Source organism: Balaenoptera borealis (assembly GCF_965194805.1).
Source record: "Balaenoptera borealis genome assembly, chromosome: 3".
NCBI lineage: Eukaryota > Metazoa > Chordata > Mammalia > Artiodactyla > Balaenopteridae > Balaenoptera > Balaenoptera borealis.
Genome location: NC_138866.1, coordinates 171,088,088 through 171,116,087, shown reverse-complemented (window position 1 = coordinate 171,116,087; position 28,000 = coordinate 171,088,088). Strand labels below are relative to the sequence as shown.

Below are 28,000 nucleotides of genomic sequence, written 5' to 3'. Positions count from 1 at the left end.
GTGTGTGAGTCGCAGCCTTGCCCAGCTTCCTCCAATTTAGCGGCACGTTGTAAAGCCTTCTTCCTACGCGGTCTGGAGTTGGGAACCCCTCGCGGGCCGACACTGATCATAAAACTTGCCGCGCCGACCCGACCCGGCCCAAGCGTTGCAGTTCGGGGAGGTGGGGGTGGGGGCCGAGTCGGGCCGGGGGACCCCTCCCTCGGGAAGGACGCACCCGGCGAACTGCCGCACGAGGGCCGAACAATGGGGGCGTCCGGGCGAGCGGGACCCGGCTCCCGCTTCCTCGGCGGCGCCGGCCGCGCGCCCGGCCGCCCCCGCCCACCGCGGCCCTCCCCGCCCGCGGTTTCGCGCTCTCACTGCCGGCCTCAGCCTTCCTCCCGAGCGCCGCGGCCCGGCCCGCCGCTCGCCCCGCCGCCGCGCGCCTCCTTCCCGTCCCCGGGCTGGCCCTCCTTTCTCCGACTGCGACACCGAGGCGCTGCCTTCGGCGACTCCAGCTTTCGCTGCGGCCGCCTTCCCGCTATTTCCTTAATATATTTTCTAAATTTCTCCTTTATTTTCGGAAGTGGTTGAGATGTCTCACTTCCACCTTAATTTCCATTTGCTATTTCCCTCTGGAAAAGATGCCCCCAGGAAATCCAAAACCTAGAAGGAACTACAGCAAATCCCATAAAACCTTTAACTCTAAATACGTCTTTTTCTTTTTAATTTTAACGCATTTATGTCGTCTAACCTGGCAAAAGAACTCTCTTCTCTTTTTATTTCCTCCTTTAAATACTGTTATTTTAAACTCTCCATCAAGTGCATTTTGATGAGAGGACAGAGAATGTGTCCGGCAGCACGCAGCAAATCAGAGGTTTTATCTTACGCCTCCTGGGATGGTAAAAAAGTGGAACGTGGACGAGTAAGCTTCTAGGGAAGAAAAGCAACACAATTCGCTGGAGAAGAAGCCGGGCCAGGCGGGGGGAGGCGCAGCGGGGGCGTCGAGGGCCCTCGGGCTCCGGGCAGGGGAGCTAGTCTGGGAAAGAGAGAAGGTTTTAAATAGCGGGGGCCGGGAGGGCGGCGGGCCCGCGCATGACGGTACTTTATGAGAAAGGATGGCGCAGCGGATGAGATTACTTTGCTTTCTCATCCCCTAAGAAAAAACTAAAGTTGGAGGGAGGCGGAGAGAACAGCCATCCTTATTTCCTCCCCACGTTTCCGCAGAAGGACCGGGGCTGCGGCGGGCAGGGAGAGGGCGCAGGACGAGGTGGACCAATAGCAGTCAACAGGTCGAGGCCGCCGCAGGGCAGCGGGGCCGGGCCCCCTCCTCTCAGATCCCCTCCCCCCTTCCCCTTCTCCTTCCCTCCCCTCCCCCGCAGCCCCGGCCCGGCAGGGGAGGCCGGCTCTGCACTCCCCGCCCCACCCGGTTTGACTGCGGCCGTCTAGGCCTGGGCTCTCGGGGTGGGGGTTGGGGCGGGGGTTCCCTGCCGGAGAATCCTCCCCCGGGGCTGGCGGCGGGAGGGGGAGGGGATGGAAATCGGGGAATGGAGGATTAAGAAGGACTCGAGCTCGGCACGAGCGCGGCCCGCGCGAGGGATCCTGGGTAAAAAGTGGCCGCGCGGCACCGGGAGAGCGCGGAGAGGAGCCGGGGTCAGAGGTCAGGGCCCTGGAGCCCGGCGTGCAGATCCCCCCCACGTGAACGCAGCGAGCAGGAGGAACCTTTTTGTTTTCGACCGCGCCAGCATGCTCCCCTATTGACCGCGCTGCTTTTCCCGGGCCGCTGGAGCAGAGGAGCTCCATCCCGTATCTCCTAACCCCACCCCCCTTCCACCACCAACACACTACCCAACTCTACCCTTCCTCTCAACTCACTTCCCAGCCCCCCGTACCGGGCTTGCAATAACGCAGTAAATTTGCTTTAACAACAAGTGGGGGTGGTTGCATTTACTCCTCCCTCTCTTCTCTCCTCCCCCTTCTCTTGCTGCGGCTCTTGACACTACTACAAACCAGGACTATAAACATAAACATGTGTCACTGTAACTGGGCAGGTAATATACGGATTTGGGGGTGGGGTGGAGGGGGGCTTGGTCGCCGCTTGGGGGGCAGTAAAAAAATGTGTGTTTCACGTGCTCGTCGGCTTTGGGGGCTCCCCCCACACACCGATCCATTTATGTAATGCCGACTGCACTCGGTCACTTACTCATTCAGCCACACAGACCCACAAAGGCAGACTTGCCGATAACCACCGTACCCAAAAGCAAATACATTTAAATAGACTCTCTCCTTTCCCAGCCACCGCTGCTGCCATTTCTTCTATCAGCAAACAGTAGCGTCAATTCTTGAATCCCCTTTCCTTTAGAAAAATTCTTTTCCACATAGCAATAGAGAACATTTTTCGACCTAAACAGTATGCCGCTCTTTTTTCCCATAGACAGTAACCTACATATTTTGTGCGCAGAAGTCATTTCAAAAAGCAAGTAAGGCTATTTAAGTGACTGAGTTTGAAATCTGTAAAGGTTCTTCCTTGGGCTTTCCCTTCCTGCATTTAGCAACTTCTGCTCTAAGTTGCTGCGACTGGAGCTGTGGAGATTAGCCACAGCAAGCCTTTATTATTATTATTTAGTCCATATTTACACTGCCGATCAACTTCTTTCTCTTTCTTAGTTCAGCAAGCCTAGCAACAACTGCTTACGGTAGAGTAAAGCGAATCCTCTCGCTTTCTGGCTTGAAACGGAGGGAGATTCAGAAAATGTTCAGATGGAGAAGTGGTTCCCTTTGTTCTTTCATTGTTTCTCTACGAACTGGTGGATACAAGGACAAACACTTACCTTCTCTTCTTTTTGCTCCCCAAACCAGACGTTCCCATCAGCCTTAAAATACACAATCCACCTTGAAAGTAACTACGAATGTCGGGAGAGTTTGTATTCCATTCTTTTTCGTTCTCTGCCCTCTTTTAGCGTAGGATTAAGTTGCCGAGCACGTTGCTGCAAGCTGTAGCCCCCCGCCTTAGTGAATCGGTCACGTTTAGGACCCTCTAAGTCCATCCTAATTCTGCCAGTAGAACTGAGGGTATTGGAGCTCTAAACTTTCAAAAGGAAAGGGGCCCGCAAGTACCCAGAAAACTTACGTATCCCTTGAAATTTTTTACTAGTGTATTTTTGTACCACATCACCAAATAGAATTTGCCAAGAAATATTAGATATTTCTTCGAGGAAAGTGTGTGTGTGTGTGTGTGTGTGTGTTTAAGTTTCTTCTTAGCAATGTGCTGCTTAGACAGATGGAGTAACAAGGCAGGTTTGTATGGACATTTAACGGAACGAGTGGGTTTTCCATAACGTTTGTTATGCCATGTGTTTTTTCAAAACACTACTGGAACTGAGAAAGGAAGCAAAGAGAAATTTGAATTATAACATTGCGGAATGACTTAAAGAGAGGCGCTTGCTTGAAATGAATTAGTGTAAAAATTGGCCTCAAAAGCAAAAAGTGAGATTTTTAAAGTTGAAAGACAATTTTAACTCTATGATTCCAAAATTTAGCAAGTGACTTTTCTGGTTAGCGTGTGATATGTGTCAGTATTTAGTGTCCAGCCTGGTGGGCATTACTGCCCAAACCCTGTTTAAATCTGATTATGATGTGATTTGTTGAAGTCATGAATACGAAATGATCCTTGTGTATCCATAAATGTGAACTTGGGGTTTTTTGATCTCCCGCTTTTTTGTGTGCGCCCAGTAGCTGCAGCAGTGGAAGACAGTGATTGGCTCCAGTGCTCCTAGAAGGATTTGGGCTGAAGCCAGGGGAACAGAACCAGAGGATTCCCTTTCCAGAGACCATCAGGCCCCACATGCCTTATCTTTCCCTTCTCCCCTCATGGGTGCTCAGAATTTCAGTATGGCTTCAGCAGCCCATAGGTAGGCCTCAGCACTGAGTGTCATCACTTCGGTTTCTACACGTTTGGCCCTGATGGGAAATAAACAAAAATTGGGGTAATCCAAATAAATTGTGGGTCTTGAGGTTTGTGTATTATTTGATACACCAACAATGAAAACTACTTTCTCTGATTTTTTTTTTCTACATTCAGGATCAATTGTGAGAGGCCCTGGTGTCTCATAGGAAAATATTGCAACAAAACAAGATAATTGGGGGAAAGGCAGTTGCAGCAGGAAAAGTGGCTTTTCTTTGATGGCATTTAATTGGAATTAAAAGATTCTTGAGCTGTAAACATTATTTATTCAGCACACATAAGCAGGCATTGTTTTATCACCATCATAATTATGGTGTCCTTTAAGCTGGCTGATAGCAGGAAAGATAAGGGAATGTGCCTGTAGATCCAGATCAGGTCCTGCTCCTTTCTTTTTTTCCCTGCCACCCTCCCTCCCTTCTCTCTTTACTACCCTTCCCCCCCCATTCCTTCCATGGTCACTAGGGTCCCCCACAGCCCTTGAGATGAGGAGAGCAGGAAGATTGTGGCCTAACCATTTCTTACATCGTGAAAGTGATTTGTACCACACTCTAATTTGACACAATCTGTAACCTTCTTGTCTCCCTTGTTTATAACTGCTTTTTAGCTTGCAATATGTGTTATCTGAAGAGTTGCCTATTGCTCACCTGTATAAAATCTTGTCCACTAGGGTTTGTTGCTTTACCTTTGTCTGATTTAGAAAGCACACTCTTAGGGCTTTTTCAGAACAAAGCCTCACAAAACCCCCTTTACCTCCAAGGATTTGCAAATTTATAAAGGCTGCATTGAATTCAAGATGGGTCAGGGGGCAAAAAAGGGTAGAAGGTCACTGCATTTTGATTATGGGTCAGTAGACAATATGGCATATACTCTGTGTCCCAAACTTCTGTTAAAAACAGGATTTTTAAATGCCTAAGAAGAGAAGGATGGGCCCTTTTGGAGACTTGCCCTGATTTGTTTAGATGAGACAAAAAAGAAAAATATTAAAGAAAATGTACTAAGTTATAATTTAAGTTGTTCCTTAATTTAGCCATTTCCTCCTCCTCCATTCTCATTTTCCCCTCCCCAAAAGCAGAGAACATGTGACATGACATAAATTTAGGTAAGGAACTGTTGACTCTCACACAAGATTTTATTGTCCTATATCCTCAATTAATTCAGCCATATAAGACTTTAAATTATTATTATTTTAGACTTTGTTATGTTGTAAGTATTATAGTTACTTTTGGCTAACAGTACAAGGGACTTCTTTTATTCTTCTAACCAGTATACTTACATTGTTGAGGCCTTTGTGATGTTCCTTAGTCTTTTCTGTCTGAATTCATTTTGAACAAAATGTGCCAGCAATCACTAAAACAAATGTATATGGTGAAGAGTTAGGTGATGGTGGTGGGATTGGGAGGGGGGTGATCCTCATTTAAATTATGTATGTATGGGTGAAGGCTGGGAAGGGAAAGGATTATTTTAATGCTCTTCAGTACTTTAATTATATGACATTGTAGTGTAGAAATGCAAAAGTACTCTTAGGTTTTCCTTCAGGTTTTCAAAAGAACTTTCCCCATTAGTAAACTACTTCTGCAAATTGCTATTGCATTTCCCAGCTAACCATTTAAAAGACTGTAAATGCCGTGTGCATTACTTTGCTCCAGAGGAAAGAGGTCAGACTGAATTGCAATGGTATTTAAACATAAAATACAGTGAAAATAAATCAAAATAGAACATTTGAAGATAAATGTAGCACATCAACACAGGATAAGTAAAGACAAATATGTTCATATCTTCATAGCCCATCACTTTAAAAACTGAAAGTGCTGATTTTTTACAATAAATGCAGAAGTAAGTGGACATTTATGTATTTCTGTCTGTATTTGCCACAGAGGATCTTCCTCTAGCAAGCAGCTTTGTTTTCAAAGCTAAAATACTTTTTATGAAAGTGTGTAGGTTATGCATTCCTCACTGACTAAATAATCGCATTTAATTAACAAACTCAATGCATATCATATATATGCCTGAATTCTCAGTTAAGTAATCCCCTGGACCCTCAGAGATGGATATACACATAAATGTTAATTTGGGCGTATCCACCCACATATGTATATGTGTTTGAGAAACAGAGAAGTTGATATATCTTTTCTTAAAAAAGAATTTGAATACAGTCCATCGTCTGAATTGGGTTCATCTTTGATTGTAGAGGCGGCTGACATGGTCAACATATTTATCAAAGAAACCCCCTGGCTTTTGAAGAATAGTACTTTATACATCTGGATCTGCACATCCAGGCAAAGTAAGTAAATTATTGCATAACTTTAAGCATAATTGATAACAGACACCTTTAATTTTTCATCCCCATTCTTTTGGCCAGCTTTCACATTAATAATCTAAGCCATAAATGTTGGTAGCTATTGATCGAAATCCCCTGTGTGCATGCAAATCCATCTTAAAGTCCCCTGCCTTTCATGTGTGAGCGCTCAGGGGCCTCTGCTAGATCTTTTTATCGGGATCGACCCCCAATGTGCCTGGAGAAGACCCCGGATATACAACGTGTCCTGATGGCCACAAGAAAGCTGTCTGTCACATTCTGTGTGTGTGTGTGTGTGTGCGCGCGCGCGCTCACGCCTTCTCACACACACACACACACACACACACACACACACACCCCGATGGGGAAGTTAAAGGAACAAAAGAATGTATTAGACAAGAAGAAAGATGTGTAATAGGAGTAATAAAAATGTATAAGTGTGAAGGTACCTGAGTGCACATACAAAGATATTCACATAAATTGTATACATAGACCCAGTTCCCAAATCTTTTGGCCTTTATTTTTCTCCATTTGACCCAACAGATTGTAACTTTAGTTTAAAAAATACTATTCTTTTAGTTTTAAAAACCACCCATATTGCCAGTATTTTAAAGGTGGAAGGGGAGGAAGGAGAGGAAAAGGTGATTTTGAAATGGTTACTAAGTCATGTTGCCTTGTGCAGGAGGAATAGGAGTGTGAGTGTGTGTGTGTGTGTGTGTGTGTGTGTGTGTAAATCTAAATAGGAATCGAGAACAACTAGAACTACCTGGCCAAAAAAAAAAAAAAAAAAAATGTTCTAGCCAACCTTTTGTAATGTCTTCTCAGAGGCTTTTTTTGAGTTTACTATTTCTTGGCTGTTTGACTCTTTGGTGGAAATCTTAAAAGCTGGGGGAGGGGAATTGGACGGGGTGGGGTGGGAGGGAGAGGGCTGGCAGTATATAAGTGCATCAGGAGGAATTTTAAAACGACCTTATTGTCGCTGGCAGTAGATTCTGGTCATTATACTTTAAAAAAAACACCAGCATCTGCTTTTCCTGGAAACTTTGCTTTCTGCTTAAACCTTTAGCATTTTGCCTCCTGCGAAAGTGAAAGAGAAAAACGCGGTGTGATAGATCCAGATGCAAAAGAAAGCCAACTCGGTGGATGGTATTAGCTGTGACGAGGCATTGTTCATTGCTGCCTCTCGGTTACGTTTAAAGCCTGAAATATCACGAGATCCATTCAATGATCCTTCTCTCATTCAAGGGACAAAAATGTAATTTGCTGTAGCTCTGATTTCTTGGATGGAAATGCTAGCCTTAGATTTCAAAGGCAAGAACTAGACATCGCGGTTTGTACACACATTGATTAAGTTGAAGAGCGGCGATTACATCTGTGCTGAGTGCAACAGTAGTCCAGGGCTGACTTTTCAAATCCCAACCTCTGAGTTACAGACTCTCTTAAATAGGCTTCCTTAATTTCCGGATGCACTTCTTGAAATTCCCAATTCTCTTCAAAATTCCTGGGAAATTACAAGGAAGATGAGGGTGGGGGTGGGGAACTATGGCCGAGATTTCATTTCATGCAAACTACCTTTTTGTATGTCTGATTCCTCGGTTTTTAATCTCGCTCTCTCTCTCTCTCTCTCTTTGAGCCATACCTGCTTGTGCTAGCCAGACCAGAGCAGGGGAAGCTGGAACTTTTGAATGTGAAGGAAGAAATTATTGTACATTTTTTTTCTTGCAGGCTCAGAAATATCCGTTTATTCTTTTAACCACACGGATGTGTCTATTTTTGGAAGAACAAGGAAACATATAAATGCCTGAGTTGCATTTATGCTGTAGTTCCAAACACCGAACAGTTAAGAAGATTTTGTTGAATTTTGCAAAGCAGCCAACAAACCGCCTTGGGATCGTGGTAATGCGACTGGGAAGACCTTTGCTCTCATTTGGCAATATTTTGGATATCCTTGAAAATGACACCAAGATATACTTTAATTTGACTAAGAAGAGGTTAAACAATATTGATATTCATCCAAAGTGATTTTTTTTTAAGCAGATGCTTGGCTTTCATGGGAAAAAAAAATGGGAGTTGTGGAAGATTCATTTAAACTACCAACCAAGAGCATCACAGACCACTGAAATAGTCTGCATCGTACATCAGCACTTTCTTTTCATCGTTATTACCTAAAACCTATGGAAGCACCTTGGGCGTTTTACATTTTCTTTTCTTTGCTACAGAAGCAATCTGCTCCATGGAATTCTGACCTGTCGTGAACAGGACCCTGGCTAAGGCTGTGCTGGGGACTCTAGGACCATCCCGCCTCCAATCCAGCCTGGTTAATTGTGAAAAGTGTACACATTTCTGGCTTATCTATGCTTTGTTATGGGTCTGACGTGAAACTACCTCCTCCCCACCCCACCCCCCAGCAGAGAACCAAAATCCAGTTGAATTGTTACAGTGTTTCGGAGCTGGAGCCTTGAACTGCTTCCTTGGTCAAATAACTTTGTTTCTGGTTGTAAAAAGGCATTTTAGGGGGGGGGGGGAAACAAGGAATATCGAGAGAAATTCAAAACGTAAGTCTGTACTGGGGTGGTTCAACGCGCGGATTTAACTTTGGAGCTCCCAGCCGGGCTCCTTTCCCCACTGCCATAAGGGAAATACCAGGCTATTCTGCACGTTTTCACTTAAGCTCCATTTTCCAAAGGACAAGGGGGTGGGGTATATGTATTTAGGCTTGATAATGTTTTAAAAATGCTTTTCTTTGAAATGATAATAGCTATAGCAGTAAAATGCAAATAAAGCAAAAATAGGCAATATTCCTTTAAAGGCGAATATACAGGGCTTTTTTTTTTTTTTAAAGCGTACACACACTGCTTCTGATGAAGTCTGTGAGTCAGCCTGTTTCTGAGCTCCGATAGTTTAATGGAAAGATTTATATACCGACTGTATTATTTACTTTGGGAGGGGAGGTGGCAGTATAAGGGTATGCTAATTAGTGGGAGATTTTGGGGGGAAGGGGTGGAATATCAATTTTTATTGCATCACCTGTCAGGAGTGTCCAATCAGCGCTGGCTTTAGGGGAATTAATTGATGAAGGTGTCTCCGGACGAGCTCACTTCACTCTGTCATTTTATTTGTAGCTAAAGCAGCGGCGGGAATAGCAGCTGCATTTCTTTTCTCTTTCTCCCTTCACATTCCATTATCATAGTGCTCCAATGGAGAAGGAAGGAATAGAGGGGCCCAGGTACTGATCTGCATCGGGGACTTAGACCAACACACTGGCAGATCAGAAACCGGATGGTTTTTTCCCTCTTTTTTAAAAAAACGAAAACCAAAAAAAAAGCAAGAATCAAGTCAGTGTAATTTCATAGTTTTCCCCCCCCCCCCAATAATTTCGCCTAGAGTTTGGCACTCCCTTCGCCGGGAATAACAGTCTTTGTTATTTTATTAGCAGGATGCCTTGAGACACACGCAGCATCTGGTGGAGGATTAACATACATACATGTGTATGTATGCGTCACGTATATATTTACTGCAAATGGTGGGGATCGTTTAGTGCCCGAGATGGGAGACCTGAAGTCAGGTTTTGAAGAGGTGGATGGCGTGAGGCTCGGCTACCTCATCATTAAAGGAAAGCAAATGTTTGCCCTCTCCCAAGTCTTCACGGATCTGCTGAAAAACATCCCGAGGACGACCGTGCACAAGCGCATGGATCATCTGAAAGTGAAAAAGCACCACTGCGATCTGGAGGAGTTGCGGAAACTCAAGGCAATCAACAGCATCGCCTTCCACGCCGCCAAATGCACTCTCATCTCCCGGGAAGACGTGGAAGCGCTCTACACCTCCTGCAAAACCGAGCGCGTCCTCAAGACCAAGCGCAGGAGGGTCGGCCGGGCCCTGGCCACAAAGGCGCCGCCGCCAGAGCGCGCCGCCGCCGCCGCCGCCAGCCCCCGCCCGGGTTTTTGGAAGGACAAGCACCAACTTTGGCGGGGCCTGAGCGGAGCCGCGCGGCCCCTGCCAATCAGCGCGCAGTCCCCGCGCCCGGGCGCCGCCGTCGTGCGCCCAGCCGCCCATCTACCTCAGATTTTTAGCAAATACCCGGGCTCGCACTACCCGGAAATCGTGCGCTCGCCTTGCAAACCCCCTCTAAACTATGAAACTGCCCCGCTCCAGGGAAACTACGTCGCTTTCCACTCGGACCCTGCTTATTTTCGGAGCCTGCTGTGCAGCAAGCACCCGGCTGCCGCCGCCGCCGCCGCCGCCGCCGCCGCGGCCGCCGCGGCCGCCGCCGCCGCCGCCGCCTACTACCAGGCGTCGGCGGCCGGGCCCCAACCCAAGGCGGCGGCGAGCGCCGGAGGCCCCGTGAGCCTGACCTACCGGTGCAAGCGCAAGCGCGGGGGCGCCAAGGACTGCCTGCTGGAACCCCACGCCGGCGCCCGCCGCCTGCTTCTGCTGCCCAGGTCCTACAAAGCCAAGGCGGCGGCCGCGGCGGCGGCGGCGGCGGCGGCCGCCGGGGCCACTTGCCTGGAGAGGTTTCATCTGGTTAACAGCTTCTGCCCGCCTCCCCACCACCACCATCACCACCACCACCATCACCACCACCACCATCACCACCACCACCACAGGGCCCAGCAGCCGCAGCCGAATCACCACCCCCCTCATCACCACCGGCCGCAGCCCCATCTGGGCAGCTTTCCCGAGAGTTGCAGCAGCGACTCCGAGTCCAGCTCCTACTCGGACCATGCAGCCAACGACTCAGATTTTGGCTCCAGTTTGTCTAGCTCCAGCAACTCTGTGTCCTCGGAGGAAGAGGAGGAGGAGGGAGAGGAGGAGGAGGAGGAGGAAGAGGAGGAGGACGAGGAGGAGGGGGGCAGTGGGGCCTCGGATTCCAGTGAAGTCAGCTCGGAGGAGGAGGACTCGTCCACGGAGTCGGACTCCAGCTCCGGCTCCAGCCAAGTGTCAGTGCAGAGCATCCGTTTCAGGCGCACCAGCTTCTGCAAGCCTCCCAGCGTGCAGGCGCAGGCCAACTTCTTGTACCATCTGGCCTCCGCCGCCGCTGCAACCAAACCCGCTGCTTTCGAGGATGCCGGCAGACTTCCCGACCTCAAGAGTAGTGTCAAAGCGGAGTCGCCCGAGGAGTGGAATCTGCAGAGCTGGGCCCCCAAAGCGTCTCCGGTGTACTGCCCGGCCAGCCTGGGGAGTTGTTTCGCAGAGTTAAGGAACGATAGGGTATCTGAGATTACATTCCCACACTCTGAAATTTCCAGTACTGTAAAGAGAACTGAGCTGACAATTAACTGCCTGGCGGAGGGGGCCTCTTCACCTAGCCCAAAGACAAACAATGCATTTCCACAACAAAGAATACTCCGAGAGGCTAGGAAATGCCTACAAGCAACTCCTACTACATACTGTGCAGATAACAACACAATTGCTGCTAGGTTCTTAAGTAATGATTCTTCAGGAGTGGCAGCAAATTCAGAAAAAGATTCCAAAATCCCTCATTGCACTGAATTTGCTACGGATTTGCCCTCTTCGCCAACTGATCCCGAGGTGGATGCAGCAGCAGCAGCAGCAACTAAAGCCGAGAATCCCTGCACTGACACAGGCGACAAGACATTGCCATTTCTGCACAATATTAAAATCAAAGTAGAAGACAGTAGTGCTAATGAAGAATATGAACCTGACCTTATTACAAATAAGCTAAAGTGCGAGTGCAATGATACAAAGGGTGAGTTTTACAGTGTGACTGAAAGTAAAGAGGAGGACGCCTTGTTAACCACAGCCAAGGAAGGTTTTGCATGCCCTGAAAAAGAAACTCCTTCCTTAAATCCACTGGCTCAGAGTCAGGGCCTTTCATGCACTTTAGGTTCTCCAAAACCTGAGGATGGGGAATATAAATTTGGTGCCAGGGTGAGAAAAAATTACCGGACACTAGTACTGGGAAAGCGACCTGTACTTCAGACACCTCCAGTCAAACCAAATCTGAAATCAGCTAGAAGTCCTCGTCCTACAGGTAAAACTGAGACACATGAAGGAACACTGGATGATTTTACAGTTATAAACAGACGCAAAAAGGTAGCCAGCAATGTAGCATCAGCAGTGAAAAGGCCATTTAATTTCATGGCAAATTTTCCTTGTCCACCATCACTCATTATTGGGAAGGATGGGGATTTGTGGCCAGCATATTCCTTAAACACCACTAAGGATTCCCAACCTCCTCACAAGGCCCATCCTATATGGAAATGGCAGCTGGGCGGTTCTGCAATACCTCTTCCACCTAGTCACAAATTCAGGAAATTTAATTCATAAAAGCGTTTTGGAAGATATTTTCTTGAACCATATTCCCTTCCTTTTGTTGTAAACTGCACAGGATGCTTTGTACAAGTCCATTAATGTGTTACACCCCTTTTGGAGTCCTGGTTTATCGCATTTTGAAGACAGAAATCGGATTACTTTTTTTTCCATTGCGGGTTTTTTTTTTTTTTTTTTTTGGAGTAGGGTGGGGGCGGGGTGGGAGAAGGGTTGGTTTACATTCCACAGACTATACTTCAGGCTAAAGACTCAAGTAAAACTCAGTTATTACGGTAGAGCTGGAACACTTTACTGTTTCAATGCTAATAATGCACCTGGTACCTCAATTCAACTGCTACAAATAAATGTCAAAAGGTTGAATAATAAATATTACAATGAGCCATTAAGTTTATGCACTAGATTTCAGACCTGAAAGTGTAACTGTTAATTCAGTGAAAGTTTGTTAGGTTACATGGTTACACAGTGAGGTAGCAAGAAAGCCCAAAGTGTTCTCTACTGGAGGTCTTGTTTGTGGGGTATCTTTTTCTCCCCTCATTTCCTCTCCAAGAGTCGTTGCACTTATTATTATTATTTTTTTGAGTGGAAATATTGGGGAGTCCTGATTGAATGCTGGTAAAAGCTGCCTCTTATATACTGAGTAAAGTAAATATAATATTGTCTTTTCTTTTTTCTTTTTTTTTTTGTAAAGGGTGTGATTTTACTTTTACGGGCACTCCTTGCGATTGGAAAAGTCCTTTTTTGTGTTCTCACCCAAAATTTTAAATTAGGTGACTCTTACTACTGTCCTGCTTACCTTGTGGTCTGAACATGACTCCTCAAACTTGCAAAACAATGAAAATATTTCTCTTAATAGCGGAATATGTTATGGTCTGACTCTTTATAGTGACAAAGCAGTAAAAGTGACCGAGAAAAGTAAAATGGGTCAGAAGTATAAGAATACCCCAAATGAAAAATAACAGTTAGTTCAGGGCTTTTTGGTACCAGAACTCAGGCACTTGGATTTTATTACCTTTTACTTTCTCTGCATCTCTCTAAACTTCTATTTTCAGACCATCCTGTGTATAGAGCAGGAGAGTTTCTACTGCAAGTGACAATCAGAGGTGATTATCTATATTTGCACTTAAAATCAAAGTAGTTCAACATGCAAATGGTTAGGGTCTAGCCCTTGGTAAGGGCCATGCTGGTGTACTATGTTGTGATGATGAAAGCAGTAAATCAAAATTATGGAAATTTGCACTGTTGAAAAGCATGCTTTAGCTTTATTTTCAATTAAAAACACTGTTTAAAATTCCTGGTTCCATACATTTCTACTTATTCCAGATTGGAGAACAGTTAACAGGAATGAATGGTTTTGTTGACATTTTCACTTGTAATGTTTTTGCCTGAAAGAAATGCATTTATTGGGTGTAATGTTTTGTTGTAACACCATGTGATGAGGCCAGTCAGGTTCTGTGCAAAACACTGGTGGATTTCTTCCTAAATAACAACAAAACTTTACACACTTGTTACAAATCAAGTGCAAAAAGTTTCAGGTTTAAGAAAGTGAAGCAGAGATCACTTGCTATTTTGATGAAAGTTAAACCTAATAATTTTGGGTCCACCTCCCCTAGTCTGACAAATTATATATCTCAGATCTTTGCCATCTTAAACCTAAGAAGTTGCATATATAGATCATAAATCAGAAAACAAAACAAAACATCAATGAAATGTTTACTGTGTGAATTTAAGTCACTAGTTCTCATGGAAATTCAGTTTTTTTTTCTTAACCTTTTAATTCCTATTCCCTTTGAAATTTTCCTTTTGTCTATAAATGTTTCAGATAGATCTGGATGGTCTCAGCCCTAATTGCTGTATATGCTCTGTGGTTTTACTCTTATTGTAAAGGACAGAGTCTGAGAGTACCTGCATCCAAATACATTTGGATGGAGTAAACAGATGCTTTGAACTGCCTCCCTTCCTTTCCTTCTTGAATGTTGCCAGATGTAGGTTCAATGGATTTTTTTTTTTATTGGGATGATAGATATGGTCAAAGCAAAAATTGGGGGATGTTATCCTTGAATTCATGTTTGTGTAATTTCAAAGACCAGTACAAGTTACAGTTAAAGCTCCAGAAAACTGAACCATTGGCTTCTCAGTCAGTTCTTTCCTCTTTGGAAGGCAATACAGAATTTGGGTGCAGTGAGTTGTCCTGTAAAATCAATCTGTAAAAAGTGTGACATACACACACTGGAAGTCTGTAATTTCTACTCTTTAATTACTGCTAAATCAAGGAAGTTCAAAGTATGACTACTACATTTAGACTAGTACTTTTCTTGTTGGCTATGGAATCATTGTGCCTAAATTATAAATTGAGAATATATTTGAAGCTTACAGACCTTGGGTGTGGGAGGACTGCGAGATGGAATAAGCACAATTTAAAACAAATATACCCTATGGAATTTCTGACATAAAATATTGGCCTCCAGCTTTGACACTTGGTCTCCAGCCCTCAGAGAATCAATAGTTTCAGTTTATAGCAACTGGAGAATGAGCAGCATGGAGGCCGAGGCATTCCAGAGTGATACCATCAAAAGGAAAGAAATGAAATAGTCAACACAAATTTCACCCCACAGTATTACCACAAGCCAGCCAACCAGAGCAAAACCTGAGTTGGGGCTTCTGTTAGGAAAGTGTACCAAATGGTATACAGTAACTTGTAAATTCAAGGTATTCTTTCAATTTCTGGGAGCCCCTTAGCTGTTTTCCCATTCTGCTGTATTCTTAGTACAGTTTACTTCATTTTGGTTGGTTTATGATTAATGACAGTATCTAGATTTTCTAAGATGCTATAAATGTCCCATTTGTTCAAAAAGTTAAGCCTTATTGAGAGAAAAACAAAAGTTACCTCCATTGATAGATCGCATTTTTACATTTAAATGTTTTCAGGTGAGAGAATTTTTTTTAAAAAGGCACTATATGGTTCCAGGGTCACCGATTCCTGTGTCTAAAGCTCAACACTTATAGGTGTAAGAAAAATGCAGGAAAGGGCTCTTTTTCTGACTTTTTTGTGGAAACAAGTTATTTTTGGTCTCCTGTAAAAGTAGTTTCCTGATAAGACTGTGAAATGAAGATTTAATTATTTTTTTAAGAGATGTGTGTAGTCTGTCTTCCACAGTCAGGTTATCTGCCTTTTTTAGCAAATGCAGCGTGCTCTTTCTCAACTATTTACTTTTTAAAGTGGGTATTCTTTTGTACTGGCTTACTTGATTACAGTGGAGTATACTCAATAATGGTTGTTTATTTTAAAATCAACAACAAGGAGCCACCACTAAACAGCAATAACATAAACTAGATGGGCTGGTGTTTGGACTTTTATCTTATCCATGTCTGGGTGACTTTCAATGGTCTAGAAATTCCTCAAAGTTCCAGTCACTAGAATTGGAAGTTTCTGCTGATATGAGAATGCTAGTTTTGTGTGCATGCAGGGAGAGATGTAGACTAATTCCTCAAAAGCATTTTTTTTTCTTTCAAAGGAAACAAAAATCCTCTATTCTAAAACAAAAACAAAAACACAACCATTAAAAAAATAATAAAGTATTAGCATCTACAAAAGACAGAAAATGTGGTGAGTTTTGCTTCACCTTGAAAATACTTCCTGCTGAAAAGAATGTGAAAAAGGGAGCTCCTAGAGCCAAACTGGCGTGGCGTGGGGAGCAGGGATTTAAAGGCTCCCCCATCAACTAACCTCAGGAAACTGGCAAGGAGGAGCAGGGCTTCCACCTTAGGGAGTCCTCCGGGTCACCCGGGCCTTCGCCACGATTTTCCCCTTCCCTGTAAGGAAGCGCTATTTTTAATGCTAGCTTTGGTTTTGGTTTGCTCCCGAGGCCAGAGGGCATTTTGCAAACTAGCCTGGGGGGTGGGGACGTAGGGCAGATCTAGGAGGTGGGGGAGGGCTGCATCTTACCTGTTTGGCCCTCTTTTGCTGGAAAAAAAAGGAGGGGGGGGGCAGCTATCATTCTTTGCCCATGCCCTAGGCCCCCTCTCCTCTCTCGCTCCTTTTCAAACTGTGGCGGCCTCACAAGCTCCTACTTTAAAAGGCCTGAGATGTTTTGCATGAAGCCCTCACAATAGGGGTTGAGGGAATTGACAGTTTCAAAAACAAGGCGTTCAGTCCTTTCCAGCTGCCGGGCCCGCTCTCTCGCACCAACTCCTCGTCCCTCTCTGCTGGGGGCGTCCTCGGGAGCGGGCCGCCTCCCCCGCCCCGCCAGCCCGCGTTCCGGCCGCCCCACCCCGCCCCCAGGCTGTGTTTGTAAACAGGGGTCAGTGTCCAGGGGCTGCTGGCGCGGGGTTGGGGACTGGCAGGCTTTGGGGGGGGAAGGCAGGGGACAGCCGAGCAGGCTGAAGGCCGGCCCGGGAGCCGAGGGGGCGTCAGGGTCCCTTTCTCCCCCGCCTGCTCCGGCCACCGCGCTGACCCAGGGCAGCTCCCGGCTCTCTGGCCTGGGCCACTGCCACCACCAGAAAGATGTGCAAATGCCGCCATTTTGCACGGTGGCAAACAAATTTCTTTGTGACTTCTTTTCCCGCCCAGCTCTTGCTCTCCTCGGAATGAACCAACCCGCTCCCCGGGCGGAAAGGCCCGTACCCCCGTGCGCACGGCCCCCAGCGCCTTTCGTGCGGCCTCACTGCCCGGCGACCTCGTGGCCGGGCCTACCCGGAGCAGGGCAGGGGCGCCGGGGCGCGCGGCCGGCCTGGCCTTCTCCCCGGGGCCGGCCCTCGGGGGCTGGACCGCCTTCCGTCCCTTGGCGCTCCTTTTGTGTGGCCCGGAGTCATCTCCCACCCCCGCGCACGCACACGCCGCCTGGCCATTTCTCACCTTCTCGCCCAGGCCTGAGCTCTCTTCCCCAGGCAAATGGGGCCCAACTTTTCGCCTTGGGCGGAGGGCTGGCCAATGCCTCCAACTGCGTTTGCGGAACGCAAGTGGCAAAGGGATGGGGCTTCACTCTGGGGCTGCCGGCGGGGCTGCGAACGCCCCCTGGGAAGTGGCCCAAGAGCCCAGACCGGGAGTCGGGGGAGGGCGCGGGCGCGCCGGCGAGGCCCGGCGGAACCCCCCAAGTCGGGGAAACGCGATGCGGCCAGGCCTACTTCCTTTGGCGCCGTGGTTCCTGTCCCTTGGAACCGCTCAGTGCATCTGAAAGTGGAATGATGACCTGGAAACGGGAAACGTGAGACAGTGACCTGGAAAGCCAGCCTGGGTTGGGGAGGTTGGAGCGCAGCAATGCAAACAAAGCTGCTTCGAGAGGAAGAGGGGAAACAGAGGTGCACCGCAGACAGGTCACAGGAAAGTGCAACAAGCTTGTTTTCCCGGGTGTTTAAGATGCAGTCCCAGTTGTAAAGTGTGTGAAATTACGCACTGGTCTCTAAAGAGTGCCTAATTTATAGTAAATAGCAAGGTCTTTGTAAATGGCTTTATTATGTTGTTTCTTGTTAATTGTTGAGAAAATCCCCATTGTTGAGTGTGAAAGGCTTTATGAGCTAACCTGGTCCTGGCGCAATCAGAGGGCAGTAAATGGCCGCTCGGCCTCCGAGGCCCAGGGCGGAAGCTGACTCCGGCCGGGAGCGCCACGGCGACCCCCGGAGACGCTGCGGGACCTGGGAAGAAAGTGGCGAGGGGGTCCGGGCTTTCGTGGATGAGAAGGCGTGTTTTGAACTCGCGAGCCCACGAGAGCAGCTTGCTGAGTGCTGCGAGGAGAACCGGGCGGGCCAGGGCGACCCAGGCGGCGAGGCCGCGGACGGGCGCAGGAGACCCGGCGCCCCTCTCCGGTCACAGCCTGGACCGCAGGCCGCCGGCCCCGGACGCGGGCTCGAGCCGCGCTGCGTGGGGGGGGTGGGGGAGTGGAACTGGTTCTTGGGCTTTGTCTCCAGTTCTCCGGCCGCGTGGAGCGCGGGATCGGGCCGGTTCGGCCACGCCTGCCGAACGCCCAAAAATGCAGGGCCGGGGACTGGAGAGGCTACAGGCAGAGAGGTCCCTGAAGGAGGGCTCCAGACCCCTGCCTGCGCCTGCTCGTCTTTTGTTTAAAGCTTTCTTTCTCCTTTTCTCTCTCCCTCTTTCTCCCTTTCTCTGTCACGCGCGATCTCTCTCTCTCTCTCTCTCTCCTTTTCTCCCTCTCCGTCTCCTTTAGGAACCTGAAATGGACACAGAAGACAAGAGAAATAAGAGGAACCGTTTTTGGTTTTGTGCGTGTGTGTTTTTAAACAAGGGAAAGGATTTCTTCTTTCTTCTAAGATAAGATATTCCCATCTCCTTTTCCCATCTCCTCCAGTTCTCTTTCCAGCCAGTTGGGACCCGGGAAGGGTATGGGCTACCCTATAAGGCGCTGGGTTCATTTGATTAACTTGGAGGGGAAGACCCCGCCGGGCCCTGCAGGCCTGGAGTGGGCGGGCGGAGAGCGCCTCCCTGGGCTCGGCCCCGCGGCCTTTCCAGGACTTAAGACCCGGTGGGTCGGGGGGAAAAGCAGCAGCAGCCTCTCCGCAGCCTCTGAGCTCTGACCGTGCAGCTTGAGGGAAGGGAATTTCTTCGAGAGAGCCGGCACTGGGGGTTGGAAAACCCTGGGTTAGGTGGACGTAAGGGCTTGGACGTTAGCGAATGCAAATCACAAGGAAATGTTAATTCCAGTCAGAAAAACCTATATTCAGCTATCTTCCTTCCCTTCTAAGATGGCCCTCTGCTTGCGCACTCTCGCTCTCTCACCAAATTAGCTATTACGCGAAATCCCCTTGGGTTTAAAGCACTTGTTTCGCGGATTCGCGTACAACCCATATTAACTATGCACTTTCTGCTATTCCTCTTGTGACTGGCCCTGCCTCTTCCTTCTTTGCGGAGAGTATGATGAATTTTATTTTAGCCCAATCGATGCGTGCAAATACTGGGATAACACAGCCCGTACTCCTGCGATGGAGGCTGTTTTCAAAATTGAGTTTAGGGATCAATATTAAGTCGAAATGCTCCAAATTGCACGAATTCACCAAATTCAAGCCTTGGGCTCCCAAGCCCCTTTCCTGATTAACGCACTCGTGGGCCGTTAACTGCGGTTCCACCGTTCCTGCTTCTCAAAACAGTTTGTTTTCATCATGTGTCTTTGGCTTTCCCTAAAGATCACTCCAGTTTGTTTAGAAAAACAGGATCCCAAAACGTGTGGAGTTAAACCTCCGTCAATGGCTTCCATGGGGGAACTGCTGACTGCCATTCCTTTTCTTTCTCTACCTAGAACCTAACAGCAGCACCTAAGATTGCCAGAGTGGGTGCTCACAAAACGTTTGCCAGGTTGAATAAATGTTTCACTGGTCAGGGAGCGGCCCTGTCCTGGGACACTACTTGACTCCCACGACTTCTTCCCCCAGAGCCGAGCTATTGGGGCTGTAGCACAGCAAGCTCCCTATTCTTTGGTGGCTGCAGCCAAGGCTTCAGGACAGACTGGTGCCTAACTGGGGGAAGGGCACTGGTTGTCCCCTTGCAGGGGACGTTAAGGCCAGAGAGGTGGAGGGAGAGAGGTTTCAAAAGGAAATTAGGAGAGCCTGCTGCCTGCAGATGTGTGTGTGTGTGTGTGTGTGTGTGTGTGTGTGTGTGTCCATGTAGTCTGAAAAGAACAGCTACAAGGGAAACAGGCCAAGTACCTGAGATGCTAGGGTATTCCCGATTCCTTAGCTCCTGCTACCTGGATCTTCCTTCAGTTGAGAGGACTGGAGCAAGACAGGAAGAGGTGGAAAGAAAGTGGCAGGCAGCCTAGAGGCTCTCCAGTAAGATCCAGTTATTCATCGAATCAGTGCCATCAGTATGTTTGTGTTTGACCCTCTTGGATGGAAGAGGCTTAGCAGTCAATACACTTAGGCCCTAAAATGTCGCCAGTCTAGTGCAGAACAACTGCTCATGGGTCTGCAAGGCCCTCCACAGCCAGGATGCTCAGAAGGAAGGGAGGGAAACAGAGGGGAAACCAGCTGAGTGGCTGCCTGCCCTCTTCCCCAAGCCATCAACACAAACAGACAAACAAACTCAATTTTCCTGGAGTCTGGGCTGTTGGGCAAGCACATGTGGGGCATGGAAGGGTTGGAATATAATTCCCATTGTTAGTGCTTGCCCTCTTTAAGATCAGTTTAAGTTAGCTCCGGGAACAACACAATACTTATGATAAGTGATGAGCAGTAGCAAGGAAAAGCAGTAGGGAAGAGAGAGACTGCACCAAGCTTAGGCAGAAGCCCTCCCTCCTTCCTGTGAAAGTTAGACATGATGCAAATATGTAAGGGATCTTGAGGCTACAACTTGGTCAGGAGGCAAGAGTTTCAGTCTGAAATGACTGGAAAGGACCTAAATTCTTGGATCTCCCAGGAATAAAGGCACATTTTACGTTCATTCTCCCTTGCGTTTCTCTAGATTTCTCTTTTTCCCTCCCTTTCAAAATGAATACCCTCATTGTCATTGGTGCAAATGTGCAAGATTTGTTTTCTTCCTCTACATTGAATCCAAATGTGCAAACCAGGGGATGGTTAAGCTTTCAAATGCCTGGTTATTAGATCCACTCAAAGTAAAAACCTGCATGCTATAGTAGAAATTGCCATAGCCAGTTTTTTTTTTCTTCTTCCTTTATCATCACTTTTTTATCTTCTACCTTCTCAGCTTGTCCTCTTCTTCCCCTCCCCCTACCTAACACTGCACCCAAGAGGAGACTTCATGGGGGAATACCAACAGTTAGCAACATTTTCTCCAGAGGTGGAAAGAGGGTAAAATCTGGACTTAAAGCAATGCTGATAGAGGCGGCGTGGGAGCCTGTGGTGACCCTGAGCTTCCTTGCTGGGGTGAGGGGCCAGAGCTTCCCAGCCTCTTGTCCTGCATGTGCTGAGCTATTCCGGTTAGGCTATAAAAAACAGTGTGGAGGAGGGTTCAACTCCATAAACACCCAGCTATGGTTCTAACATGGAGTACATTGCCAGATGCAAATGCAAAGAGATACTTTTAATTTTGTTCCAAGTGTTATACATCATGTGGCAAAGTGGTCTTCAGAAAGCCAAATTTGATTTTTATCTGTTATAATAAAGACTTTTAAAAAGCGACCTTAAAAATATATGATTGAGAATTAAAAGGGTGTATGTCACTAATACCAGAGTGTTTCTCATCTGAGTTTAAAAGGAGAGGTGAAAAAAAAAAGAGAGGTGGTACTTTTCCACCCCTCCTAAATAAGGAAAAATTTTAAGTAGAAGAGCTTGGTTAACATGTGAATTGTTCAATTGCTTTGCTGCTCATACAATTCCAGGAAAATAAAAATATTTTAATCCTTGTTTTTTAAAATCTTTTTACATCTTATGTTTTGTAAATTCGGGAATCAGTCATACACGCCTGCCATCTTCTTTAGAAAAATGACCTAAGAAACATCTGCTTTCCCTGAAATATCAACATTTCCTATTATATTATACATTTTGGTCTGTGGTTTGTAGTTTAACAGTACCATTGAATAGGAGAAAAACAGAACTTAGTTTGTATAATTTAAATGGGAGGAAAAGATACCTTATTATATAGACTTAGGGAGGTTGCCAAGGGCTTCTAAAATCTTGTTCTTTGTATCAATCTCTAGCTGATTTATCTGAATAGGATCCAATCCTACATAACATGTGGGCTACATATAATATTCTGACACAATAGAAGGATTTCTAGAGGAATTGGAAGCATCCCGATGGTGGATTTCCTATCTCTTCCTGTTTTGAAACATTACTTTAGTGTATACTCCAAGGTTGATTTTAAATATGGTCTTCTTCAAAAAAAAGAGTGCAAAAATGATTATTAAGAGAAAGGAAAGCAGGAAATCTTTTATAAATACTGTTAGGACCATTGATCCCAGTTACCTGCTATAATGTGAATGGAATCATTATGGCTGTTCCATTGACACTGTTTCTTCATTCAGGATCCTGGCCAAAGGAATAGCATGTTGATGTGTAAAATTCTAGCCAAAGATAAGCCATTACAATGGAAATCGCGATGTGCAAAGTCTCATTGAAGCCTATGAAATTGAGTGTAATATCCATACCGCATTCTCATCTGCTTGCCCCAGGATTTAGTATGCGGCTCTGCATTGAAATGAGATTATGCATATAAAATGCCAATATAGAATACAATGCCCAATAAAACATTAGAAAAGCAACTTACAGCCCACATACATGGGCTTTACTTAAATTGGAACTTCATGTGCAAAGTAAACCATAGCGCCATCAGAACACTAAATCTACACAATGTCCTCACTCTGGTTTTTCCTGCTGCTTTCTGCATGATTCCCCCCCACCCCCTCCTATCCAAACACAATTCTTTTAAGGGCACTCTTCAAATCATCTAACAATTCCCAAAGGATATTCCAGGAGTCTCTTAAAGTGTCTTTCTAAATTAAAAGGCCCCGAACAATTTAAGTGCATTTTTGAACCAAAAATATCAGAAAGTATTTGGACTTGCAAACCTATGGGGGTGTGTGTAAAAAAGAAGAAAGGGGCCAAAGAGAAACCGGCCCCACAGTGGATTACAAGGTTATGGGACAGGTCACTAGGAAAGGGAAATAAAACCGAACGTTAGGTTGGGCTTGTAAATTATGCACCTTTCAGGGAAAGCGGTTTTAAGGTCTCTTCAGTCAAGGGTTTTTTTTCCCATCCATTTTGCTATTAATTCTTAACTCTTGGTAGGCAGCTCTTTAATGAGGTTGTTTGTGGCAGGTTAATTTTCTCCAAACTACTGAGCTCCTCATTTTCCCTTTTAAGTGCAGTGCTGCCTAGAGCTTTCAGTATTTTCCATACCAGAAAACAAAATAAACGTGAAGTTGTCGGCGGCGCTGGGCTGAGAATTAAAGGCTTTACTTATGTGGACAGAAAAACAGAGGGCCTGGACAGATGGGAGTGGGAGGGTAGAAATCAGGCTGAGTTGAGGGCATGAGGGAGAGAGAATTCGGTCTTAGGAGAGCGATGACCCAGGGAGTGTAATATATTAAATATTGCAGCGATCGATTTCAATATCCCAAGTGGACACGGGAATAAAAATTCACCAACAAGCTGAAGTGATTAGGAATGCTTTGTTGCGAGGGAAAAAATGTGATTTTCTTCAGATCCTTTTTGTTCAGGTTAGAAGAAGCATAGACAATCCACGTCTAAGCTTTGGACTCCCAGTTTGGGATATAACTCTAAAGGTTAGTCCTATGTCAACGGTGCTTCTGCGTCGTGAAAAGATGAGCCTTTGTACTAAGGAGGATTAAATATCATCCACAATTACAGGCTGGTGCCTCTAGGAGCTTTCCTCCCAAATCAGAGAAGGGTACATTTTGGAAAGGCTACTCCTTTCCTGTGTATTAGTCTTTGTTTCAGTGGCTCTGGGACAAAGCAGTTGCGTTTGCACAGTTCTTTCACTAAAATCCAGGGGAAAATGCACTATATAGTTTAGAGAGGGTTGCTTCACAATAGCAGGACATAAAAACAGCAGTTGGTGCTATGTAGGGAAGAAATATTTTTGAAATGTCATTCCGGGGCCAAAAGTATGAAACCCGTCGTATATCCAGGCACAAATACTCACTGCTGCACATGATTGTGTTAGTGACTTCAGAATTGGGTGGGATTTTCTGTTCCTTTTTCTACCAAATCCAGCTCTTAGACATTCATGCTATGAACTGTGTTTCCCTCAGTCCAGGAATCTGTTTAGGGATTTGGGGTCATCACTGAGGAGGCTGCTTGGGGTGGGGGATTGTTTCCAGTCACAGCCTAACGGGCAGGGCCTGGGCTCTTCACACTGGGGACACCGAGTCTGCTGCTAGGAACACACTGCTGGACGTCTGCACGCGGTGGCCACCACAGCTGCCTCCTCCTTCAGTGTGTCTGCCACAAATCTGGGAAAGAAATGCAGCATCATACGAAGGATTTCTTTAATGAGGATGAGTTCCTCAGAGTGACTGGGGGCTCTGGCTGCTGTTCAGGCCTCTCCTTCCCTCTGCCAGATCCCATTAAATCCTTCCTTATACACCAGCCTGAGGTTGGAAAAGCACACCCTCACGCCCCCGCCGCCGCTCCCTGACCCAGAAACTGATCTCAATTTTACCCTGGTAGCTGAGTGAGGATGAACTGGAAGGTCTGAGTAGGCTGGAATCCCTGAGTAGGGCAAAACAAAATATACCTATCTCTATCTATCTATCCTCTATCTTACCCCCTCCCTTCTCTGCCATCAGTCTTCCAGTCTTCTAATCATCTTCCATCCTAGTTAGGATGACTAGCTCCCACTTGGAGCATGGTCCTAGGGACTAGCCATATTTCCATATGAAGCTCTTCTTCACAGCAGTAGAAGGCAGTAGAAGGAAACCTAAATCTCCCATTTCCTTTGCCCCTAAGTTGAGCCGACCCAAGTTGAGCTGCGTGAAGGCCGAGGTTGCTTGTGCAACCGAGCACTTAGGCTCCTGCGGCTGGAAACTACCAGACTCTCTGTGGAATGATGACCGCCTACAGGGAGGCTGATTCTGCCCTATAAAGCTGTTTACTTCCCTAAAGCTACATAGGTCCTTCCTCTCTTGAGGTTGGGGAGAGTGAGTAGGTTGGGTCCATTCAGGTCCAGGAGCAAACTATCACTCAAAAAAGTTACTTTGAGAAGCTAGGGTTCATGAAACCAGTTCTCTCTCTTCCTGAGTGTGGGAAAGACTGAGTCAGGGGCAATTTGGATAAGAAAGGAATCTCTGTTTTGCTATGGTCCCCCTTTGGCCTTCTTTTAGTTTGCATTTCTTTTTCTTCTCCTTCTTCTTCTTCATCATCATCAATGTCACATCAGGAAGAACAGCGGGTTGAAGGCACCAGCGGACTTGCAGTGTGAGGGCCTGCTGAAGCTGACTTGAGGCCTGGCTGTGTCTGGACAGGTGGCTCAGAGCGCAGAGATGCCTGCTCTTGTGTGAGGAGAGGAAAGCTGGAGAGAAGGAATCTCCTGGGTAGGGACTCTCTGTCCCAAGTTCCCTAGGAGCAGGTTCTGCATCCAGGCCCTAAACGCTGAAAAACCTGCTCTGCTCTGCTGTAAAGTACCTGTTGCTTAAAGCTGCTTGGGGAGCCCTTGGGCCCCTGCCCTATTGTAAGTCTTGGGGGTTAGGTCTGGCTTCCCCTGGGGCTGCTGGATTCACCTGTCATTACGCTCACTGCCCAGGGACCCTGACAAACCTCCACAATGTGGGTCTGAAAAAGGGTGCTTAAGGTTCACTGATCTGTGTGTAGAACTTTGCAAAACTGCAAATAAGCGAGAAAATTTGTCTATTCTTGGGAAGGGAAATACAAGTTTGCACTTCACATGGAAGCATGAGAAAAAGTGTGTGTGTGTGGGGGGGACTTCTGGCCAAAAGCCCCACTGTAATCTCCAGAACAATTTCATTTCCTCTGCGGCACCCTGGCTACCCTAGCCGAGGCCTGCGAGAGGTCAGGGAGGAGAAGAAGCTTAAAAGCGGGGATGGGGAAGAGGAGAGGTGGCGAGGCCCTTAGCAAGGTCTCAGGTGAGGGCCAGGCCGGCTGCTGAGGAGGGGACCGACAGGATGGAAGGCCGCAGGACGGGGGGAGGGACAGAGCCACGTCTTTTGGAAGGTTTCGGTGTTTTCGAGAGGGGTTTTTCGCAGGAATTCGCACAGCCTGCCTCCGGGGCAGCCCGCTGGCGCTCTCCCCCGCCCCTTCTCGCAGAGCAGGTCACAGGGAGCTCGGGTTTCCGCGGAGGCCCCGCGCCCTGGCCGCCCGCGCTGCGCCCGCCTCGGCGCGCAGGCCTTTCCCGCTTGCTGAGAAAGGGAAAAGCGCGCGCCCCGGCTCGTGCGGGCTGGAGCGTGTCCGTGCCGAGGGAGATCCGGTGCTCCGGGGGGAGCCAAACTGCCCCGGCAGGCCCTATAAATCCGGCCGGCCGCGCAGGCGGGAGAGGGCACTCCTGTCGGGGCGGCCGACATCCCAGGCTGTCGCGCGGCTTCTGGGAACCCGCGGGCTGCTGAGAGAAGCAGGCCCCGGGAAGCTCGTTCTCTCTCCCTCCAAAGGGTGGTTGGGACTTTTGAACCCTTTAAAGTGATTGATCGTGTCCCACCAGAGAGCGGCTCCACCCCCGTCCCCATCTCCACCGCCTTCCCTTGTCACCTCGGCTCTAAGTGTGCGCGGAGACACGCGGGCGCGAGGGTTGGCGCGTTTGGAGATGCGAGCCGCAAACGCGAGCATTTGTGTATGAATGCGTGTCAAACAGGCAGGGCCAGAGCGGCTGTCGCGATTTTGGATGAATCCTGGTGTAAGAACCCATTACGGGAGGGTAGGAGTCGCGTCTCTGCGCCCAAAGCCCTCTAAGAGGAAGACGTAAGCGACAGCTATTCCCAGGAAACCGTCCCGGCACGCCCGCCTCCCGCCATGGAAGTCCTCGCAGGAGCCGGGCTCCGCACTGGGAGCCTTCAGGGAAGTCAGGATGAAGGCTCACAGCCTCTACGTGAAGTTGGTCATTAATTTGGGCTGCTCGGAGCCAGTAACACACTCAACGCCTCTGGCTTTGGGGATTGTCTCGGAGCTGGGACCCAGGCGTAGGCGACCCAGGGCTGCGGATGGGAAATGCGAGTGTTGGAGGCTCTGGGATGTGTCTGAGTGGGCTGGGTAGAGCTCGCGGGGCAAAGGTTGGCTCTTCCTCGCCCCAGATAAATTCTTGGTTAACTTGTGTAGACTAAACACATTAATGTTATTAGATGGGGTAAAATAGAAGGGGTTGAAAGTGGGGGGCATGCCAACTGGACCCAGACCCGGTCATACTTCTCTTCCGGTGACAAGTCAGGATGCTTCCAACACGAAAATAGAAATGTAACATTCAACTGGACGAATTAATTTTTGACGGATTTACGGTATGATTTTCTTTCAAGCGGTATTCATCGGTTCTTTCGATCAGTAGTGCGGTCCAAAGGCAGAAATATAAACAAGCACTTTCTGCTTTGCGGACCCCTTAACAGTATCTCCCAAAGAAAGACCAAGACACTTTGTGAATTTTCCCCAGATAATGCCTCATATTCCGAATGACTGATCAGAGAACTCCGGTATTGTTAAATAAAATGAGAGGAAGGCGAGTGACGTGGGAGTCGAACAATGGCATTTCTGAATCAGTTTGCTTGATTGACATTTGGGAGCTTCATGACCCCAGGGAATAGGACTCTTTACGGTGAATACACCAAAACATCAACCAAGATTAGAACTCTAGATCCTGTTTTAATCCCATTTCAGTCTAAATTACAGTGGGAAAATATAAAATCTAAGAGGAGAGAATTACTCCATCATATATTGACCTAAAGTTTTAATTGCTCCAAGGGGGAAATAAAAGTGGAAAACCAATATTCTTTTCATCACTTTAGGAATAGCACTGACAAGTAAAGTTTAAGTGTTTGGGAGGGTAGGTACTAAGAATATTTAAGTGGTGTAAAATATTTTATATTTATTTCGGGAGACATACTGGAGAAATG

At 47.2% G+C, this 28,000-nt stretch overlaps 1 protein-coding gene across 7 annotated transcripts; it reads left to right on the top strand.

The window, feature by feature from the left end:
* The first annotated feature begins 334 nt into the window (after positions 1 to 334).
* On the top strand, positions 335 to 13,821 carry SKIDA1 (SKI/DACH domain containing 1). 7 transcript variants are annotated; one of them, XM_082385355.1, is made up of 2 exons: positions 335 to 2,027; positions 7,962 to 13,821. In XM_082385355.1, exon 2 carries the CDS (start codon positions 9,783 to 9,785, stop codon positions 12,525 to 12,527), a length of 2,745 nt encoding a protein of 914 aa, XP_082241481.1. In that variant the 5' UTR covers positions 335 to 2,027; positions 7,962 to 9,782; the 3' UTR covers positions 12,528 to 13,821. The 7 variants fall into 7 exon arrangements, with proteins under 7 accessions (XP_082241481.1, XP_082241480.1, XP_082241479.1 ...); XM_082385354.1 differs by having other exon boundaries at positions 6,129 to 13,821; XM_082385353.1 differs by having other exon boundaries at positions 3,709 to 13,821.
* The last annotated feature ends 14,179 nt before the right edge of the window (positions 13,822 to 28,000 follow it).

Coding starts and splice junctions, on each gene's coding strand:
- SKIDA1 (XM_082385355.1), top strand. CDS start 9,783: ATGGGAGACCTGAAGTCAGGTTTTGAAGAGGTGGATGGCGTGAGGCTC.